At 34.4% G+C, this 18,292-nt stretch overlaps 1 protein-coding gene across 11 annotated transcripts in view; it reads right to left on the minus strand.

Moving 5' to 3' along the window:
* Positions 1–18,292, minus strand: part of LOC123532644 (uncharacterized) — a 90,700-nt gene that overhangs the window by 46,229 nt on the left and 26,179 nt on the right. For 9 of the 11 annotated variants that reach the window (XM_053517791.1, XM_053517792.1, XM_053517797.1 and 6 more), the window contains 15 exons: positions 17,631–17,804; positions 17,112–17,285; positions 14,355–14,528; positions 13,717–13,905; positions 13,409–13,579; positions 12,251–12,295; positions 10,701–10,862; positions 9,328–9,504; positions 4,661–4,834; positions 4,071–4,244; positions 3,492–3,674; positions 2,262–2,444; positions 1,618–1,791; positions 980–1,153; positions 323–496 (listed from right to left, as the gene is read on the minus strand). In XM_053517791.1, coding sequence (XP_053373766.1) covers positions 323–496; positions 980–1,153; positions 1,618–1,791; positions 2,262–2,444; positions 3,492–3,674; positions 4,071–4,244; positions 4,661–4,834; positions 9,328–9,504; positions 10,701–10,862; positions 12,251–12,295; positions 13,409–13,579; positions 13,717–13,905; positions 14,355–14,528; positions 17,112–17,285; positions 17,631–17,804 — 2,502 coding nt within the window. The remainder of the gene's footprint in view (positions 1–322; positions 497–979; positions 1,154–1,617; positions 1,792–2,261; positions 2,445–3,491; positions 3,675–4,070; positions 4,245–4,660; positions 4,835–9,327; positions 9,505–10,700; positions 10,863–12,250; positions 12,296–13,408; positions 13,580–13,716; positions 13,906–14,354; positions 14,529–17,111; positions 17,286–17,630; positions 17,805–18,292) is intronic. The other 2 variants (XM_053517796.1, XM_053517798.1) reach the window with 2 other exon arrangements.

An 18,292-nucleotide genomic window follows, 5' to 3' on the forward strand; every position in this document is an offset into this window, starting at 1 on the left:
CTCGATCTCTGGGGAAGCGCGTGACCTACATGTCTAATTTATAGAAGAAATGTTCTCTTTTGTCACAGACGTTCTCAATAATGAATTCAGGCGGAGAGTCTTACAGTTTCTTGCAAAGAATACTTTCGTACTGGAAAAGAAAAAATCACAACAAGTGCAATTTACTGATAACAGTTACCAATTATATATTTGAAATACTGTTGAAGACATGCATTTACGCAACACAAACGCACATCATCAATTGGTTGATATTCATCAACATAGGCTATTTATAATTGGAAATTAAAATATGAATCAGATATATGAATACTCTGCTCCTTACCAGTGCCATCGAGTCTTTGAAGTAATCTGTTCAGAACATCAACTGTAAGTGTCTTCTCATTACCGATAGGTCGTAATCCATTATAATTGTATGATATACCTCTGTTGATATCGTCTATCATTTTATTTATTTGCTCTCTTGTAAATCTCGAAATTGGAATATCTGGTTCCCCACCTGCAATCAGAGTGAGATGAAACTATGTATTCTTTTATTATACAGGCATAGAACAACAAAACAGACAAAGAATCAAAATATAACATAATCAAAGGTACGAAACAAAACACACAGATTAGTAAAGAGAAAAAGGTCACAAATAGTTGTGTTTTGAGTTTATCCGCGGGGAGGGCATATCTACATGTAATTAGTAACGATTTGATAGAAAACATAATGTCTGTCATTTAAGACCTCCAACGCATATACTTGTGGAGAAGTTTGAAGCTACTTTCACAGTAAACGATAATTCTGACAGAGAATCAAGAAAACCTGATTAAGTTAACTGTCCGCTGTTAAATATGTGAAATACTGCTTGAAACTGGTAGCTCAGTACCACACAAGAAAAGACACGTCGCAATAGATACTTAGATATTCTACATAGAATACAATTTAAACTTTGCAGTGAGCTTCTCATTTCACTTAAATGAAAGTTCTGCGGCTTACCTGTACCATCAAGTCTTCGAAGTAGTTTATTCAGAACAGCAACTGTAAGTGTCTTCTCACCTCCGACAGGTGTTTTGCCATAATAGTTGTATGATATACCTCCATTGATATCGTTTATCATTCTATTAATTTCTTGTCTTGTAAATCTCGAAGTTGGAATATCTGGTTCACCGACTGCAATTTGGTTAACATGAAAGTATATACGCGTAATCAAACATGGGAATAGGAGCAAAACAATGGGAATAACGGCTTTATATCATCACTACTTCAGCAGATAGCCCTTCGGGACAGTTCAACATATGGACTAATGAGTCTATGTTCGATCTCTGGGGAAGCGCATGACCTACATGCCTAATTTATAGAAGAAATTTTCTCTTTTGTAACAGGCGTTCTCAAGAGTGAATTCAGATGGAGAGTTTTACAGTTTCTTTCAAACAATACTTTCGTACTGGAAAGAAACAATCACCCCAAGTACAATTTACTGATAACAGTTACCAATTATATACTTTAAATACTGATGAAGACATGCATATACGCAACACCAACGCACATCATCATTGCTTGATATTCATCAACATAGGCTATTTATAATTGGAAATTAAAATATGAATCAGATATATGAATACTCTGCTCCTTACCAGTGCCATCGAGTCTTTGAAGTAATCTATTCAGAACATCAACTGTAAGTGTCTTCTCATTACCGATAGGTCGTAATCCATTATAATTGTATGATATACCTCTGCTGATATCGTCTATCATTTTATTTATTTGCTCTCTTGTAAATCTCGAAATTGGAATATCTTGTTCTCTACCTGCAATCAGAGTGAGAGGAAAAACCATGTATTCTTTGATTATACATGCATAGGACAACAAGACAGACAAAGAATCAAAATATAATATAATCAAAGCTACGAAACAAAACACACAGTTTAGTAAAGAGAAAGAGGTCACAAATAGTTGTGTTTTGAGTTTATCCGCGGGGAGGGCATATCTACATGTAATTAGTAAGGAATTGATAGAAAACATGTCTGTCCAACGCATATACTTGTGGAGAAGTTTGAAGCTAATTTCACAGTAAACGATAAATCTGACAGAGAATCAAGAAAACCTGATTAAGTTAACTATCTGCTGTTAAATATGTGAAATACTGCTTGAAACAGGTAGCTCAGTCCCACACAAGAAAAAACACATCGCAGTAGATACTTGCATATTCAACATACAAAACAAGTTAGACTTTGCTGTGAGCTTTTCATTTCACTTGAATGAAAGTTCTGCTGCTTACCGGTACCATCAAGTCTTCGAAGTAGTTTATTTAGGACAGCAACTGTAAGTTTCTTCTCTCCTCCGACAGGTGTTTTGCCATAATAGTTATATGGTATACCTCTATTGATATCGTTTATCATTCTATTAATTTCTTGTCTTGTAAATCTCGAAGTTGGAATGAAGGGTTCCCCACCTTCCCCACCTGAGATTGGAATAAAAAGAAAGTATATACTTGCAATCAAACGTGGGATCAGGAGCAAACTAAATGTAGTAAATGATTTATATTATCATAACTTCAAAGGATAGACCTATGGGGAGATTTGAACATATGAACTGCTAAGTGTATTCTCGATCTGTCGGGGAATGAGTGTTCTATACGTCTATTTTAGAGAAGACATTTTTTCTTGTGTCACTGACGTCATCCATAGTGAATTCAGGTTGATAATTTGAAAGATGCCTGCACAAAATGCTTTCATACTGGAATTGAAAGTACAATTTGCTGATTACAGTTACCCATTATATATCTGAAACACAGCTGAAAGACGTAGATTTACGCAACACAAACGCAAAATACAATAATTTGTCTGATATTAATCAATATAAGCGATTTATAACTTGAAATCAAAATACGAATCAAATATATAAATGCTCTGCTCCTAAGCAGTGCCATCGAGTCTTCGAAGTAATCGATTCAGAACATTCACTGTGAGTGTCTTTTCGTTACCGACAGGTGTTAGTCCATCGTAATTGTACAACGTAACTTTGTTGATATCGTCTATCATTCTAAGAATTTGCTCTCATGTAAATTTCGAAATTGGAATATCTAAATCCGCGCCTGCGTTTAGAATCACATGAAGCTATGATTAAACAGGCCTAGGACAACAAGATAGGCAGAGAACCCGCAACTTTTAGATTTTGTCGTTTTGAGTTAATCCGCGAGTATGGTGTACCTTATTCGTACAGATTTGATAGAAGATATAGTGATTATTATGCTGACCTCCAAAACTGATACATGTTTTAGTTTGCAGTACCTTGCATAGTATAGAAAACTCTCTCATAGATTCAATATACATTAATTAAGATAACAGTCCTACGTTATATAAGTAAACTATGCTTCAGAGGTAGCCAAGTACAACATGAAAAAGACAATATTGCACTAAATGCATTTATATACAACAGCCTATTAGTAAGTAAATAACACTTTGCAGTAAAGTTCAAGAGTCAATGATATGAAAATAAGGCTGCTTACCGGAACTATCAAGTCTCTGAAGTAGTTTATTCAGAACAGCAACTGTAAGTTTCTTCTCACCTCCGATTGGTGTTTTGCCATAATAGTTGTATGATATACCTCTATTGATATCGTTTATCATTCTATTAATTTCCTGTCTTGTAAATCTCGAAGCTGGAATTAAAGGTTCCCCACCTTCCCCACCTGCAATTCAAATAACATGAAAGTATATACTCGCATTCAAACGCAGGATCAAGTGCAAAACAAATGTAGTAAATGATTTATATTATCATTACTTCAGCGGGTAAACCTATTGGGATAGTCAACATATGGAATGCTAAGTCTATGCTCCAGGTTTAGAGGATTGCGCGTTCTATACGTCTATTTTACAGAAGAGATTTTCATTTTTGTCACACACCTCCTCCATATTGAATTCGGGTTGATAATTTGACAGATTCCTGCACAGAGTACTTCGAATCGTATTTGAATGGAATAACTCAACACAAGTACAAATTACTGACTACAGATATTCAACAACATAAGCTATTTATAACTTGAAATTAAAATACAAATAAGATATATGAATGCTCTGCTCCTTACCAGTGCCATCGAGTCTTTGAAGCAATCGATTTAAAACATCCACTGTGAGTGTCTTTTCGTTACCGACAGGCGTTAGTCCATTGTAATTGTACAATGTACCTCTGTTGATATCGTCTATCATTCTAAGAATTTGCTCTCGTGTAAATCTCGAAATTGGAATATCTAGATCCGCGCCTGCATTAAGAATCACATGAAACTAGGTATACCTTAATTAAACAGGCCTAGGACAACCAGATAGGCAGAGAACCCGCAATTTTTAGATCTTGGCGTTTCTAGATTTGTATGGCTTATCTTTTTCGTACAGATTTGATAGAAGACATATTGACTATAATATATTGACCTCCATGACCGATACATGTAGAGTAGTTTGCAGTGTCCTGCACAGTATACATAAACTCTTTCATAGATTAAAGAAACATTGATTAAGATAACAGTTCTACGTTATATAAGTGAAATACTGCTTCAAAGGTAGCCAAGTACAACATGGAAAAGACGACATTACAGTAAATACAGTTATATGCAACAGCCTAAGTAAATAACACTTTGCAGTAAACTTCAAGCGTCAGTGATATGAAAACAAGGCTCCTTACCGGAACTATCAAGTCTTCGAAGTAGTTTATTCAGAACAGCAACTGTAAGTTTCTTCTCGTCTCCGACAGGTGTTTTGCCATAATAGTTGTATGATATACCTCTATTGATATCGTTTATCATTTTATTAATTTCCTGTCTTGTAAATCTCGAAGTTGGAATATCTGGTTCCACGCCTGCAGTAAAATGACTTGAAACTATGTATTCCTTTATTTTACCGGCGTGGGAAAGTTGCATTTCGAATGTGATATCATCAATACGCCGATAATCACAATTGTAAGGAGAGTTTGTTTGTTTCTTTTTGGTTTAACGCCGTTCTTCAACAGTATTTCAGTTAGAGAGAGAGAGAGAGAGAGAGAGAGAAAGAGGGAGATAGAGAGAGATTAACTCCATAGACTGTAGCGTTTTGAGTTTATCCTAGGGGATGGCTCGTTCACTTCGTGACAATTCCATAGAAGACATAGTATCTATATATTTTTTTAATCTCCTTAACCGATACATATAGCCAAGTTTGCATAATATACCAGAAGTCTCACATAGAATCCAGACTGTTGTAAAAAAGTAGCCAAGACCAACAGGAGAAAACCCACATACATGTTACAATAATACCCTGTTATTCAATAGCCACGACAGTTTATACCTAGCATTTAAGCTCATGGATCATCACTGTTTACCGAGGGCATCAAGTCTTTCAAGAAATTTATCATAATGAAATTGCAAATCTACTGTCCGTAAAATATAGATATAGATTGTGATACATATTATGTTTTGTAAACTTGTGATTTTTCCATTACTTGTGAAATCTATACGTGCTCACATCATCTATGTTATTGTTTTTGAAACAGTCTTCATTTAAATACAATAGTTTATGTTGTTGGCGCTGTATGTGTTTTAAAGGTCATTCGCTGTTCTGTTATAACTGTATATTAATTAGCCAAAAGAGAACTCTTCAGCCCGGTATGAGTATGCTTTTGTGTAACCTGATTTAATTAACAAACGATTTTGTCAAATGGTTTACTTGTCTGTCCGTCATTAATGTTTTCTAACAAGTAACATATATGTGGATCAATAAAATATAGTAACTCAGGTTAAAGGCTATTTGATACGGTTAATTAGCAGTCAGACTAGGTACAGAGAGTATACAGGCAAGTTTACTTGCTGGCAGTGAAACCATATAATAATTATATTGTATTATTTGCCCGATATATCAGGAGAGATACCCTAAACATGAAAGATATATTAGACTATAACGGACAGTGAGAGAATATAATTTCATATACATGTAGTAACAAATGCAAATTTTATGGTTGCTATCTTACAGTTTAAGGGACAGGGTTCAAGGAAACAACTACAACTATAACTGTTACACGAATGATGATTAATACACTCACTACGGCCTTGTCAGAGAAGTATAGCAAATATTAAGCTGGAAAGGCGCCATGACTATGTCATAACATCAGTGGTTTGTAACCAGAGTAATTCTTGATATGTGTATTTTATGATGTTACGCCTGTGTACAAAATACTATTTAAATCTGTCAAGCCATTCATGGGTTATTGTCCGGAAACCACGAGTTTGACAAACTTCAAGTTGGAAAGGAACTTAACTACGTAAAAAATGGTAGTTTGCAGCAATGTCAAATCTGCCCTGTATTTATGATATTAGACCTTTGAACCATAGAAAATTGGTAGGGTAGATTTCTCGGAAGCACAGAGCACTACAAACACAACCTCAGAGCCACGCATTTGCAAAGTAGGTCCATGACAAAAAAAAGCTGTAACGGAAAAATATTACAGGCGGGATGCTTAAAAAATCCAACAAGTACATTTAAATTTTACGCAAAATATAGATAGAGGGGGTGAAGGGGTAAGGGGTAGAAAGAGGTAGGGGAGGGGGTTGAAGGGAAAGTAGAACATAGATGAATATACAAAGGGAATGCTACTTTCCTTAGTCACATTCACATTTCAAAGTAAACCACAGTAGCGCAGACATTCATGTAACAAAGACAAACACACACAACCACACCCAACTAATTAACATAGATAGACAGACAAGTAAGAATTCCGGCAGTCAAAATATAGGTGGACACGAAAACTTACTCATAGTTAAAGGGGAGGGGATGCCAAAACAAGGAAGCGGAAATGCAAGGGGAAAGGATGGGGGCGATAGCGGGAGTGAGGAGAAAGAGGAAAAACGCGTACAATAAACAAGACAATATACGCAACACAAAATACACGACAGACAGAAAACCAGTTGAAAATAGGGGCACCGCTTTGGAACGGTCAGTGACCTATATAAAAGAAACTGTGGGTTTAAATGCATTTAGGGCATGCCAACCTCGCACTTATCGTATTTTTAACAAGTTAGACAACACAATGTATATAAAAAAACCCGCTGAGAAAGGATCTAACATTAGCGAAAAATACCAGATCATATTAAGTAAAACATAAAATTAAGGTAAATCTAATGTATAATTACACCAATGTCCTCAACAACTTGTCTGAAGTCACAGGATCCTAACTTTTAAGGGCACGACTAAGAAAGCTGCAAGACGAAATTCCACTCCCTCCGTCTGTTTTATGTAGGATTTAGGAGAAAAGCATCAAGGAGTCTTACACTTTATTATAGTCATCGCACCATCAAATAGGAAAGCGTAGCGATTAACTGTAGAGGGTTCATCACCAAACATGCACTGTGCTTCACGATTTTCGCATCGTATCCTCTATTGATGAACGTTTTAACACGTTTTACAAGTATCTGATTAAAATAAGGAATATATTTAATTTTGCGAATTTTATAAACTACATCTCTATAGTATTCCGGGTGTGTAAGTCCAAATTTTAAAAGTGCTTTTAGGTTAGTATTATATTTCTCTAACAGTTCGGACGATCTGTAGCTTATGATAACGGTAACCCTGTTGTAATATTTATGGTGATATGAAGATTTCTATCATTAAAATACTCTTTTTTGATCAAGCTCCTGCAAAACGAATAAGTTGTAAATATAGACACCGTATGATATTGCTCGAGGGACGGCGGAGGTTAACAAAAATTATACCGACCGAAAAGCTGACTCCTATATACTTCCAAATTTCGTTTGTGGGGGTATAATTAGTATGTCACTATATAACATGTTAAGGAACATGTTCAGACAATCAAACACATACAGAATGAATAACTGCATACGGCATGGAGGACAGTAACAAGAAAGCAACTAATATGTTAAACTTAATGGAAAAGTCAAACACAAAACAACTACACACAGCAAGGATGCTATATTAGAGTACATGTGGCATAGAAGAAAATATGACATAAAAGCAAATATATATAGAAAACAGGCTATGTCGAATAGTCATAAAAGGACAGGGACAGATTAACAATATATATTATATACCCTTCTCAAATGCGCTCATTTGACTGGTCGAAATGAGTGCACGCGCGGGTCCGTAAAAAGCGATATTGACCTGCAAAAGTGATAATGACTCTTGTGATATCACATTTTCTTATATGTATGAAATATGGGTCAGTGAAATGAATGCATTTGAGACGGGTATATAATATAACAATTATAGACTGATGTTTCGGTCAATATGCGTTTTTACGGACCTGTAAAAATGATATTGACCGAGGACGAAGTCCGTAAAAACACATATTGACCTCAACATAAGTCAATAGCTGCATAATATTGCATAGCTGTTGTATATACAAGAACAGCAAAATAACTACAATGAGCAATGACACTGCATAAAACTAATTGGGACAAGAACAGAAAAACCAACTACATAAAGCATGGAAGCTAGGTTACAATGTACGAGACAATAACAGAAAAAAAACCATCTACATGAAACATAGGTTAGACTTTAAGGGACAGGTTAAAAAAATTACTGTATATACAATTAAGATTTTAGCATACTTGGTTACCTCAAGCAGATACCGCTTCCGGTACATATTGCTGAAGGCACGGGACATCAGCAATCTAATTTATGCCAGAGCGCTCATAACGATACTCGGAGAATTATATTAGGATCAAACCCAAATTAGAAAAACATTGGCATTTTATAGGACTCATTTGTTTTAGCTATATTTAACATAGATCGTCAAAAAAAAAACTTCTTCAGATAGTGAAATCCAAGGTATAGTAGTGTCACGTCATGATCAAATTGAATTTAATCATTTCTATGTTTTCGCTTTAAGACGTGATTTACTAAACTGATCCCTGAAATTAGTGATCATTTTGAAAATCGTTGCAACAAGAATCATTAGAAACACTTTCATGTTAAAGGCAAAGGGTCTAACTAGCTCTGTTGTTTAGAGAAAGGGATATTGAGCATAGCAAATCTTAGACAAAAACGCTTAAGAGAAAGAACATTGTTCATAGCTTGAAATATATGGGCGTACACTTACACCTGAACATAAATTTATAACAGATTGACAGATTAAAACAAAAACGTTTTTGTACAAAGTTATGTCTGAAAACGAATCTGTATTAGCAATGTGCACAATATTGCTTGATCGAGTTGTTTTTGATATTCATACAGAACAATAATTATGCCGTATTGAAAAGTTTTGTTTCTAAACAGTAAAGTGTTTTCTTCTGCTTATCTTAGAAGAGAGTTCAATTACTATATCCTAAGTTTTTAATACGCAATACGCATTATTACTGTACATACCTGTAACACTTAGCCTTTCAAGTAACCTGTCGAGTTGTTGTATCGTTAGTATTTTTTCACCAGAAACAGCTGGTAACCCTTCATAGTTATACGATTGACCATTCTTTATATCATCTTTCATTCTAATGATCTCGTCTTTTGTAAATCTTGAAGCTGGAATTTCAAATCCAGTTTCATCTGCAAGAATAGAATAAAAAGCAGTTATTAGTGTCAGAAATAAATACTTACAACCTGTACGCACAGTTCAAGAAGGAATTCTTACGTAAAAATGTTGCAATCATTAGTTTAACCTGTAAGTAAAGCAGGGACATCTATAAAACCCATTTATTACATTTATAAGTTTGCTGTCATGACATGCATAAAAGTAAGAGAAAGGTGACATTTGACACGTTTGACGTCGCGGAAGTGAACTTAAACCTTAAGATAAAATTGATATTGCTTTTACAAATTTTAAGTTTGAATTGATATTAGAGTGGAATTATACGTATGTTTCAAGTAACAATGCAGCTGAAACAGATGCGTGTGTAAAAATGGTGGAGAAAATTATAGCTTTTAACTCAATATACCAAACTTTTCCAGTTACAAAATGATATGTTTTCAAATATGACTGTTCTTATTTTGACTGGGGGCAGACTTTTTTAAGAAAAGTCAAACTGCACACAGGAGTTGCTTTCCTTCAACTTCAGAAATCTCTACCTATAGGTAAGGGAGATTCCTGCGTAGAATATCGAAGAAAAGAATTATTTTTTTAATGTCCGATTGTTTTGTTTTTTTTTATTTTTAAAGCATCAACTTCAAATACTTATGCGGGATTATCGTTATTTTAACAGATTTAATTGTACAGCAACTGAAAAATGCATTTATAAAACATTCCCCTAAAACACATTATGCGCAGTAAGATGCGCATAATGGCATTTTATTAGTTTTCAATTGATTTTGGTGTTGATAAAACTTATTTTACGTTATTCGTATGACAAGAGTAATTTACGAATGACCGTGTATTTATGCACAGTTTTTATCTTTGACTCAACACTGGAGACAATGAACACTTTTTTTTTAAAAGAGTACAAAACACAATAACACATACTTTATTTCTAATCTGAATATTTCGAAATGATATTATTTATTAAACTATTTCATAGAAACAAATGAATTTATGTTGTTTGGTGTACAAACGCCTGAAAGACTAAAGATGCTAATATTCGTCATCATACGTTCTTGTGTTGATTTTGAGAATAAATACAACAGGAGTTACAGTCATGGTTTAAGACATTTCGCCTGTTAGCTTTCAAACCTTTATAATTCTTAAAAACTTGCCTTACACGTGTACATTGCCTTGGTACTTGCATGTGCATAAAATGAAAATATGTTACCTTTAGTCTTCGCATTCGATAAGTATTTACTAAGTTCATTCATGGTTAACGGCTCTTCGCCTTGCTTTGCTATCGCACCTTGTTTGTTGTATGTAAAGCCTTGTCTTATACCTTCCATCAATTTTCTTATTTCTCGAGCTGTAAAAGGGTGTTGCAAGATATCTGCAAAATAATTTGAAACACAGTTTGATACGAAGCATCATAACTGCATGTATATAAAAGAGCTCGAGTAAACTTGATAAAACACAGAACATTCAATATGTAGAAATGTGTCAATCTGGCAACAAACGAACTTTAAAGCTTAACTATGTTAAAGTTTGGTAAAATCATACGCTGCTTTTGTCTGTTGTTGTTTAATTGCACGTTATAGAATATTAAGCAAGCGCTCGCAGTTTTCGTGAAGCTATCTACAGAAAATAACAATGCGAATTTCTGGTAATACATTGAGACAGATTGTAACATTGAATTGATATTAAATAGTTTTCAACAGATTCAGGTGTCGATGAAACGTATATTAAGTTATTCGTATGACAAGAGTAATTTCAGAACGACCGTGTATTTATACATAGTTTAGATCTATGAATCAACACAGGCGACAATGTACAATTTTTTTTAAAAAGGGTACTAAACACAATAACACATACTTTATTTCTAATCTGAATGCTTCGAAATGATACTATTTAAAACTCACTTCCACAGAAACACATATTTGGCTTCTGACAACTGATTGACGTATAAATTATTTGCAAAAATACCAGTTGTTTCGCAGCATTAAAATTATTTAAAGTTTTATAGCCACACCGACCCCTTTGATCAAAGCCACTTACATATTCGAAAGACTTCTGCAGGTGATAATACAGTACATAGACATGTGTTGTCGCTATTCTTGCAAAAAAATTAATAATTATATTGTTGTCATAAGCGATGACTTTAGTATTTTATTATTAGTACAAAACATTTTCAACGTGTTGACAAGCTTCCAACATTTGTATAAATTCTGTGAGATATTTAATAAAATATGTCAAATGGTATTTCCTAAAATCAGTGATATGATTCCTAGAAATAAACACTCGCATAAGTTAGGATAATACATCATCGGTGATCTCTGAACATTTTCCTTACGCCCAATTCGAAAGACAGTAGAGAGTGGTGCAAGATTAAATATTCAACCCTAACACATTATTTCAAGAACAAAAATCATGTATTATCAACACGTGAATTATCCTTGTAATGCATGATTTTTCTCCCGTTAACACATGCCCAGATCCAGTGGAAAAAGTATTTTTCCAAGACTCAGTTAAAATATTCACAATCAGACGTTTGTAAAAATGATGAGTTACTGCCATTTGAGGCTCTAACACTAAATGAAGTGTAAGTAAATTCGTCTCGCACTGGAATTAGGTTTTATTTTAAAATAATAATATGAATAAATAGTTGAAAGAGCGTTAAAATGGTCCGACAAATCAAGGCATTGCATATTCAGTACAGGTTAAACAGGATAGGTATTCATGCGCTGTTTGAGAGATATACTTCTAAACCAAATATCTTACCTTGGCCCCCTTTTACTACTGGGTTGAGATCAATTATATTAGATCCTGCAAATAGATAAAGCGTTATATTTAAAAGCAATAAAATCATTGAACAAGATAGAGATTTAATAAACGGATATTAGAGAGAAATAATGTTGAGTTTGTTTAGGCTTGAAAAGGAAACTGTTTATATCTTATGAATTTATTATTGAAATAAATATGTGACGCTGCAGAAATTTTGTGCCAAACTGAAATAGAACATACATTGTCTTGTAGCAGTAATTCCTTTCAAATCTACAGTGTAAACATGACCAAAATGCACCACCCAACGTGATGTAACAAAGAATCTGGTTTGTTAAATTTGAATTAATTTAGTCAATGTCTTATTGCCCCCACCCCCTTACGTTGACCGTAATTAACCTTGATGAAAAATAAGGACAGATAAAAAGAAACTTTCTTATAGCGCTGTCCTATACTTATAAGACTGCGTTTGTATCAACGTGCAGAAAGGTAATTAAATAATTAATCAATTAAAATATACATAATGTACATTCACAAAGTAAATATACAGACTGTTACGGCGGAATCAACATATAAAGAAACTCAGGGTTGAAGCGCCTTGAAACGATCAATGGAAAAACAACACAGGGGAATTAAACAGGTAAATGGTGCGCACTAAACCTCCGTCTCAATCCAAACTATGCTCTGAAATCACGGGACAGTGCATTTACTATCATCTTTCTCAGCAAGGTTAGTCCCAACACATATTTTGCAAAACACGATAGTAAAGCAGGAAAGACATACTCGTATCAAAAACTGATAGACATCAGTTCGGCTGATCACCTTATTATATTTCAAATGAAAGAGAACAATCATATTTCATTGGTCAACTGATACGATATATAGATTTTACAATGAATATTTTCTTTCTCAGTGCATTGTTTGAAATAGTCCCTGTAAGATATATTGAACGCTTAAATAACCTATAGCTTTATAATTCAAAATCATAATTCTGAAAAAATGTACGTGACAGAAAATATTTTGAATTGGAGCTACAGAAAATTCTAAGAAAACTTTAATATTTCACGACATAATGTACATTTTGTAGTAGTAAAAATACCGGGATTGAAACGTTGTTGTAACATATTTTTACTTTTTAGACAAACATATGAATCATACCTTGTCCTCCACCCGAGACAATCGTTATAACTGTCTCTGACGAAGAATCTGTCTGGGAGGTCTCAGATGAAAAGTTTGCTTCAATTTTTTTTCCTCCTTCACCTATGCCGGAAATCTGCCCGCTTGAGCTCTCATTTGTACTTGTTGATGTCGATGAACCGTCTATTGAACCTACGTTATAATAATATATAATTTTCACAAGTAAACCTTCATTTTTTTTTTAAAAAGTAAGACCTTCTTTTTCAATTTATATCATACAACTGTTATAATACTTACGTAACTATTTTGAAAACAAAATAATGGATCACCTTTAAGGCCAGCAGAGGAAGTCAGCTGACTCAGTAGTCTATCGAGGTCATGAGAGGATAACGTGGGATCTCCAACGGCAGCTGGAAGTCCAGCGTAGTTGAACTTTTGACCTTGCTTCATACCGGCTGTCATCCTTTCAAGGTCACTGACTGTGAATTGTGCTGTCTGGGTTGGATCTCCTAGCTTACCTTTAAATAATTAAAACCATGTGTCTTTCTTTCAGTAAATGACAGCAAAATATATATATATATTTGTACAAACTGTTTAAAATGCAATAATACATTCAATCTGTAAAGGCTAATAAACCATTAGTAGTGAAACTTGTTAAGTTCAGAGTCAGTAAACCTCCATTGTCTTCATAATTGTTAAATGAAAAGTTGCGGGTGCAGATAACAAACATGGTTTTGTTTATTCTAATTTGTTTTAGCTCGATTATGATGAAAACTTCAAGCTTATTGGAACAACTCTCGAGTCAACTTCATGGAAAAACCTGTACTTGCGTCATATGAGAAGTAATGGCCAGACAGATGAACAGACCGACAAACAGGCCTAAATCAATACATGTGTCAAAACATAATAATGTTATGTTTTCTCAGCACTGGACATTACTTGCGATGATATTACTCGCTTATCTTACCTTTATTTCTTATCTGAGTCATCAACTTCTCGAGCTGTTTCCTTGTGAGGGTTTTTTCGTCTTTTTTCGCTTCCAACCCTTGATAATTGTAAGAAATACCATTATCCATTCCCGCCAACATTCTGAAGATATCATCCATCGTGAAGGACGCCGTTCCTAGTTCACCGCCCATACCTGTAGGATGATAAACTCAATGGTGTCAAATAAGAAATGATCACAGCTAGTGGTAGTAAACATCATAAGGTTATGCCTGATATACCAAACTGATCAAATGCCATCTTGTTTAGACACATAAACTTAAATATAATTTAACAGGCGCATTTGTGCAAATAATTGAATGTGGCATGTATTATATTACGCGCAGACAGTAATAACCTTAACACTGATATTGTTTTCATTATGATGATATCTCGTATTGTGATTTTCACTATTTGCGACAAACCAGCCCTTTCTATAATCTGATATGCAGGAAAAGATGATGACTCCAAGTACCTGACGTGAAGCATCAAAGAAGAAAATATATACAAATTCATATGATAGAAGCTAATGCCATCTTATTTTCATAACATAAATCGTCAAGAAATACTTAATTCCTATCAAAACATTATGCCGTGTGGCGGCCGCCTTAAAAATGTCTCTCCATTCTTGTATTCGGTGTTAACATATTTTCTGGATCACAAAGTCCATTCAATATCTATGTAATAGAGTTCTGCTTAAGCCAATGCTAGCGGGTCTGAGGGGTGTTGCGCTTTCCATTACCTCTCATAAACATACTCAATCAAACCGAGTCTGCCATTAATTTTACATATTCGTATGCTTGCAAAGGATTTTCATATAGATTTTATTAGGAGAGGAACTACTTTATTAGGAAGAGAGTGCAAAGCCAACGTTTCTCATATTGCAGTTTAAACTGGTTAATGGCACTCCAAACCTAACTTAATTCTAAATTTCATCCAAAGTTACAGGACGGTGTAAACAGAAATTATCCCCGCCAGGCATATCCTTTACACACGTAACAGAAGTCATGATATGTAAAACCAACATTTTCAAGTAAATTTTTATATAGAGAAAGCACAAAAACAGATGTAGTCAGTGGTATGTGGAAGGCAGTACCTCAAGTGAAATACCAGAAAACTGATACCAGAATGGAAACTCGGTACAGGCGGCTTTAAGAACCGTCATAGTCAAATACAATCAGAGAAAATTGAGACAGCCAAATATATAAGATGTGCTCTGTCTCAAGACAGTCGGATCATAACATAGTTTACGTGAACATTTTGTTCATTCTTGCAAACATTCAGCTGATATCTTGAAGATTGATTTGCACTGTATGCAACAAATCTGTCATTTTTCAATTTGACATAAAACAATAAATAATGTCAGGGATTCGCCTTGTGTAGATAACTCTATACAGTCTTGTGACTTTTGTACATGACATTGTGCGCATCATAAACAGGTTAAAACTTCCCAGTGGTGTTGAAGCGGCTATACCTACTGGATATGCATCCTCGTTTTGAACTATAGTACACAATCTTATTCATAACAGAAGAAGAATTAACAAATGAATTTTAGCAAAACCGTGTTTTAACACTATTTATACACGATGAGCGGTTATACATCGAGTGTAATAATTTCATGCGGACGTAAGTAGAAATGTTTCTTCGCGCATGTATACCGCCAAATGGTAGGTCGTCACGCTCCTTTGTTAATACACACCTGGACCGGAAATGGTAATATGTCTTGCGCAAATGATGTCAAATTAATCTGTACAGCGAGTAGCAAACACAGTGTGTGTGTGCGTGTGAATTAATGAAGAAAATTGTGGTATGTGATATTTTATTTTTAAACATGTTTCAACACTCAATATTACTCATTGCGACATTATGTTCAGTCTAGGAGATGATTAAATCTATATTCAATAAAAGAAAGAAAGATGTACAGTTTTACTGCGTTTCAGTTTACTGCTTTAAAATTGTTGATAAGGCCAATTTTTTGTGTGAATGTGTCTTTCAATTCCTTTAAGTAGAATATTTGATCAAATTTGTCGATGCATACACGGCGCGTTTTATTACATCGACGTAATGTCAACATAATACGGGTATCGTTGTGGTAATTTAAGAATTGCAAGTCATATTAGAATATAATCTATATTAGAAAAATAAATGTCATTAATCTCTTGTAAATACAAAGGAACATAAGCAACAACTCGTTCAAGTTCATATATTAATCTTGGAATGAAATTCCAAAATAAGAACAAAATTTAGTAGGAAAAGCTTCGATCCAGTTACACAGTCTCCCCGAGACGAAATACTTCAACAAGGTATGCATGGATATTTAACTTTTACCCTCCTTAATTTCTTAAATGGACTTGCCTATCATTCAAATCGTACAGTACTACTTCTTATTCAAACGGGTGTTCACTGAATACTAACTGACTGAATAGCGAACAGTGAGGACCATGAACCTGGGGGCTGATCTTGGTCTGCACCGGTCGCAAAGGCAAATCTCATGCCGCCAGCAGGGTAAATGTCAAATAAATTGCACTTACATAAGACAAAGTCAAATATTTAGAACAATTAGGCAATGCAGACAAATGATAGAGCGTACTTGAACACCATGCTGGAAAGGATATTTAACTTGTTACTTTAGAGCTCAGAACAGAAAAAAACCTTTTTGTCTTCAGCTGTAAAAACTTTAACGAAGAGAAAGAAAAGAGCAAGCGTATAAAAGTAAGGTGAAAAGAAGAGATTGCTTAACCTTTACGCTTTAAATCATCCTTGAACTGAATTAGATCTTGTCTTGTAAGTGGTTTCTCTCCAGCCATTGCTTCTACTCCTTGATAATTGTAGGTTAAACCATTATTCATTCCTGTTAACATTCTGTCGATATCTTGTAGAGTAAAGGAAGGCGTGGTAATCATGCCACCCATACCTATATTATCATTCATAAAAAATCATTCAATATAAACCTAATGAAACTGTAGCTATACAAAGAAAAGGTGCTGTTGGCAGTTAATAACACTCAATACCAAGAAAAGGTGATGTTGGCAGTAAATAACACCCAATACTAAGAAAAGGTGATATTGGCAGTAAATAACACTCAATACTAAGAAAAGGTGATGTTGGCAGTAAATAACACTCAGTACTAAGAAAATGTGATATTGGCAGAAAATAACACTCATTACTAAGAAAAGGTGATATTGGCAGTAAAAACTTTAACGAAGAGAAAGAAAAGAGCAAGCGTATAAAAGTAAGGTAAAAAAAGAGTTTGCTTTACCTTTACGCTTTAAATCATCCTTGAACTGAATTAGATCTTGTCTTGTAAGTGGTTTCTCTCCAGCCATTGCTTCTACTCCTTGATAATTGTAGGTTAAACCATTATTCATTCCTGTTAACATTCTGTCAATATCTTGAAGAGTGAAGGCAGGCGTGGTAATCATGCCGCCCATACCTATATTATCGTTCATAAAAAAATTCATCAATATTAACCTAATGAAACTGTAGCTATCACTAAATGTAATTCATACTCCACTAAAGGCCTAGTTAGAAAGGTGATATTGGCAGTAAATAACACTCAATACCACGAAAAGGTGATATTGGCAGTAAGTAGCCCTCAATACAGAGCAGCTGTGCTATTGGCAGTAAATAACACTCAATACCAAGAAAAAGTGACGTTCGCAGTAAATAACACTCAATATCAAGAAAAGGTGATGTTCACAGAAAATATTACTCAATAACTTAAAACGAAGAAAATGTGATGTTGGCAGTAAATAAAACTCAATACCACGAAAAGGTGATGTTGGCAGTTAATAAGATTCAACACCAAAAAAGGTGATTTTGGCAGTAAATAACATCCAATACCAGGAAAAGGTGATGTTGGCAGTTAATAACACTCAATACAAAGAAAAGGTGATGTTAGCAGTAAATAACACTCAATAC

The sequence above is a fragment of the Mercenaria mercenaria genome, chromosome 11 (genome assembly GCF_021730395.1).
Source record: "Mercenaria mercenaria strain notata chromosome 11, MADL_Memer_1, whole genome shotgun sequence".
NCBI lineage: Eukaryota > Metazoa > Mollusca > Bivalvia > Venerida > Veneridae > Mercenaria > Mercenaria mercenaria.